At 41.4% G+C, this 5,000-nt stretch overlaps 1 protein-coding gene across 1 annotated transcript in view; it reads right to left on the reverse strand.

Moving 5' to 3' along the window:
• Nucleotides 1-2,917: 2,917 nt before the first annotated feature.
• The window catches only part of LOC138038896 (titin-like), a 54,389-nt gene continuing 52,306 nt past the window's right edge, over nt 2,918-5,000 (reverse strand). The window contains exons 7-8 of the mRNA XM_068884977.1: nt 4,278-4,328; nt 2,918-3,695 (exon numbers count right to left, since the gene is read on the reverse strand). Coding sequence (XP_068741078.1) covers nt 3,662-3,695; nt 4,278-4,328 — 85 coding nt within the window. The 3' untranslated portion in view covers nt 2,918-3,661. The remainder of the gene's footprint in view (nt 3,696-4,277; nt 4,329-5,000) is intronic.

A 5,000-nucleotide genomic window follows, 5' to 3' on the forward strand; every position in this document is an offset into this window, starting at 1 on the left:
TTGTCTCCCACAAACAAATTGGCAACCTCTACTTTGTCCATACGATCCGCCACTTCCTTGTGGACATGCAGAAGCATGACGTGGTTGAGCCCAGCCTGTCCAGTAGTCGAACGCAGGTAGGTCTTGACCCGCTTTAAGGTGGAGAAGGAGCACTCACTGACGGCGTTAGTAGCCGGCATGACATGCAGAAGCTTACCAAGTGTACAAATTTCACTAAGTAGGAGTTTGCGAGCGTTCCTAAGTGACTGAAAAAGAAGCCCAGCAGATCAGCAATGTCAAAACGTCGTACTCCATTGACTGCACCACATCCTGGGTTCTAGCTTGTACTGCTGCAGGCCAGTGTCCCCGTACATGGCTATCACTTTCGCTAATTATTTTTTGTGTTTTTCGCCTGCTACTGCCTTCTGAAGAAGTTCCTGCATGCTTTGGTAGACTGTGAAGTCCTTCTGATTAAATCTAGTGCTAATGTAGCCTATCGTCAGATCAATTGCTGAATAATACATCTGGCGAAAATGCTCCTTTGGAGTAGAAGGAAAGTAATGTGTGCCAGTGTGTCCTACCTCTTGCCGTATGAAAACTCGTCGTTTTCTTGGCTGCTGTGGCTCGGCTGCTGCATCCACATCGCTTTTTCTTATCCAAAATAAATCAATGGTGGCTTCAGGTCTATCCCTAGGTAGCATACATCCTCAGCTAGTCGCTGTCCTTGGGCTGTTGACATGGAGGAATCTTGCGAGGCAAGACTCAAATTGTCAGTATGCTCCAAAGAGCACCCAAAGTAGAATGAAAAAGTAATCATGCCCTGAAATCCTTCACCTCAGTGTCTTTGCAAATCTTGAATGACCACTACCGTAGCTCCATTAGCTCCGTAGGGTTATTCAAAAACTCTGCTAATGACTCTCCGCGTACAGTCTACCTTGTTGGGCAGAAATTGTGGACTCCTCTCGATTCACAAGGTGATTCGGCCCTAATTTGATCCAACTTCATGTTTATCTAGGGCGACGTTTTGACAAGTTTCGCAATTTCCCTTTCAGTCTCAAGAGAGTCTCACTCAGTACTGACTTAATTGCGTTAGCAACAGCAAAGTTTAGCGCATGTCCATAGCAATGGACATGCGTGCCCCTTGTGGGCCCTTTTTGGTTTAGCTGAACTTGAGATGCGGGATGTTATTCTAAGCCTTCATTTGTGGTGCAACGCTATTTATTTCCCCAGCCATGGTGACACACCATCGCAACATTGACTGCTTGCGTTTTCAATACGTTGAGGCACTTTAGTTGGAGCTGCTGCGATGTGGTGTGCGGTGGCTCTCTCCATGGGATACATGCCTATGAAGTCTTCATGAACTACGAAGTTTTCGTTAACCCAGCAAATGCACACAACTAATTGTTCTTTGTTGGAAATGTCCGCTGTCTCGTCTGCAATGACAACAACAACACTTCGCGATTTTTTATATTTTCTTGGGCGTGCTGATTACGCAATATCTCGCCGACATCGCCACTAATTTCTGCCGGTGTAGACCGCGGCCGCTTCTTGGTGTGAAGCACTGTTCTCGTGTTTACTAAAACCTTTTTCTTTTCGGTTGCACTTTTCCAGTTATTGTAACAATCTCGAGTGAATGCTTGATATGCATTTCCTGAGGAGATCATGTTGCTTGCCGCTGCTTTGATACAGTTATGGCAAAATGCAGCATCCTTACGTTCACTGTAGTGTAGCCACGGAGTGCTATCAAACCACCCGGGCTGGAAGGACCTGTTTCTGTTGCCGTATGACTTGGAAGGAAATGACAAATTCCTTGGCTGATTTGGTTTGTTTCCTATTGGAGGTAAGAGGCAACGGGAAGCACGTGCTTCAACACAATCAACAGCAGCATAATGATCCTAGCTGCTTTCATAACTCTTGTCTGGTACTTCACTGCAGCGCAACACTCTTTTGCAAAAATATTCTCATTCTCTACTTTCGCTTTAGTGTCTGGGAGCCTTACTCAGGACAAGAGGGGTTTTTGCTTGGATTGTCACGGTTTTTGTGAGGACATCATTGACATCAGATCATGTAGCAAAGAACGGATAATGAGAGAAAATTATCAGACAGAACTGAATCCAGTACGAAGATAACGAGTCGTCTGAATGTCCAGACGTGTGCAGACTGCATTTGACACATCCAAAGCTGAAGCGTGGCCATAATTAGGCAGCACTTCCACTTGGGGTGAAGCCTAAAATCCTAGGGCAGGGAACGGGTTTCCGTCATGGCTTGATGCGTGCAAGGCTAACAAGTATCAAGTATTAGTCCATAGGCAGAAAAATCTCTTATACCTCAATCGCAGTAGGGGTAGGGAAATCAGTTGTCTTTTTGGGCCAGGAAATATGGGTAAGCTTCGTTATGAAACGTTCGTGCATCTCTCATCTGAAGTCACTTCAATGGTGTTCCAAAGATCAGTTATACAGTGACACACACATTTTGACGTCATCTGTATCTATTACTGAACAGACGCACGGGCAACACGGCCGAACAACCCAAACGTTGTTAAACCGAGTCGAGCCAGTTAGAAGATCACCCCACTGTTCTTGCTTATTATAAATATATCTAGCTGATCTTATGAAAACCAGGTCATCACCATACAAATGTATCTGTCTTCAAATTACTAAGTCAGTCAGTCAGCCATGGAATTAGCCAAAATCAAACAAGTTTCTTTGATCGACGGAAAAACGAAATCTCAGCCTGATGTTTGCCGCATATTAAATTTGTCTTATATAGCCGGTTCAACATAACTCTCTTGAATGCTAGAGCATTCAAGATTTATATTTTGCTACCTTGCATGAAACTGAAAAAAACTCATGAGCTTTTCGTAGCTCGGGGAACTTTACTTATACTTCAAATAGGAAACTGCTAACACAGTCATAGACATAAAGCAAAAGCAAAATTGTCTTATAAATCATGAGCTGCATATTTAATGCAATTTTTTTTTTGTTTTACATTTTCTGTTCGATTGATTTTCTGCGTTTAAATGTATAGCACCAAAATAATCTAAGGACAAGAACTCCGGATGCAAAAATGTTGAATACGTAGTTCACAATATTCTCGTAAGAAATTGTAAATGTGATTTCACATTGCCCCGTCTTCAGGCTTATAAACTTTACGCATCCACCAGAGTTAATAGAGGGGAATGGTTATGAAACCCGACAAATTTCTTTGTTGTGTGTTTTTCTTCTCTTTTTTGGCCTTCACCGAGCACAAAACACAATAGTTGTTTAATCCACACTGAGGAACTATCCAATAGGAACGTGGTGGTTACGTAATTCATGCATAGTGTATGAGTGCAAAACAAAAGATTGTGCACGGTCGTGGACATTCCAACCTAAACTTGGCATCTTTCTTTGCTACTTTGATGTTTGCCGAGCTTCAAAACCAGTCCCCTCTATTAACTATGCATCCACTAACGGTCTGTACTAATTATTTTGTCATTATGACACAATGCTCTGTCAAAACATACATGTAGTAACTGATTTCACCCAGCGTTATGAGCAAAGCCAACTGCACATTACAAGCCATGGCGTAACTAATAAAACTGTTTAAATTCGGATCCTCCCAAGTGATAGTGATTTTCTGCCTTCAAAACTTGAACTCGACGTAACGACAGTAAATCACTTTCTTCTTGCGTTTTTCGAGGTCACAGCATATTCCTTGCGGAGATCAAAGTCTTGCTGCCAGGAAACAAAAGGAGATGAAATTAGTCTAGCAATACAAAATGTATCATATATCACAGACAGCAGCTTTCCCTTTGAAGTTCGTGAAAGAAGACTTGGGTACAATAAGACAGAAATAATCCCGGTTATTGTTGGATGTTTTGGGGCTAGTATGGAACAGTTAGTAAAATATGTTGAGAAACTGATCTTCGCACTGCACTATAATGATGGATTATGATGGTACATCTGAATCAAAGGCAGATCAAGGCAATAAGTAGGGCTTAGGCCCGTGAACAAGGGTAATAGCCCACTTTCGATATATTAAAATTCAGTTCTAAACAAAAGGCATCATCTCGAGGCTCTGGGGAATAAATATAAGGATTTGTATGAGTTTATTCCCCAGACCCTCCAGATGATGCCTTTTGTTTAGGACTGAATTTTGATATATCGAAAGTGGGCTATTGTACATAGATTCAATAATGCTAATGACAATAACAATCACCGTGACGACCATGATGACGATTTCCGGTTTTTTTCTAAGAGCTACGATTTGTAAACCACACGCAAAATATAGTAGGGAATGGAGAGGTAGACACCTACCTCAGAAATAGCATCACCAGCATACAGGTGTCACATATTTGACGTGTTGAACTGCGGATAAAAACAAGTGTTTCAGTTCAAGAAAGTGCCTATAAAATTGCTTTTTATTTCAATATTTTCAACATTTTCCTCGGCCAGTTAATTAATAAACAGATTACTCCTTTATAATTAAGCTAAAAAAAACCCAGCTTGATCCTAGTTTTTCCTTTTTGACTGAATGCGGTTTAGGATTGTAAAGTTGGTTTCTCATTCTCTTGACATAAAAACAGAAAAGAATTGTCATTGGTTTCCTATTCTCTTGACATAAAAATAGAAAAGAATTGTCATGAGTTACCCAGATGATCAGATGATGTTAAATCGATGTAGTTACAGACGCGTACAAAGAAAAATTAAATCACTTCATTACGATTGCTCATTAATGACACACAAATATCGACTGCAAGCACGCGCTTTTAACCTTCTCAAAACGCACAAAATTGTTCCTGTTTTCTGCGTTGACTAACTGGCAGGTACACGAAAGGTCTCAGGTCATAGGGCACAGGTCACAGATAAAAATAAGTTCCTGGATCACTCAACAATCCTGGTAGTCAGTGTTCGATCAGTCCTTAATACATGACAAGTATGAGGCCTTCACTGATTTACTTATCACTGCATTCCCAATGAGGAAGATTAAGCTAGCCTCGGCTGATAAAGCCTGGATTACAGTTAAGTTGAAATCCTTGA

This window comes from Montipora capricornis, chromosome 2 (assembly GCF_036669925.1).
Source record: "Montipora capricornis isolate CH-2021 chromosome 2, ASM3666992v2, whole genome shotgun sequence".
Classification (NCBI taxonomy): domain Eukaryota; kingdom Metazoa; phylum Cnidaria; class Anthozoa; order Scleractinia; family Acroporidae; genus Montipora; species Montipora capricornis.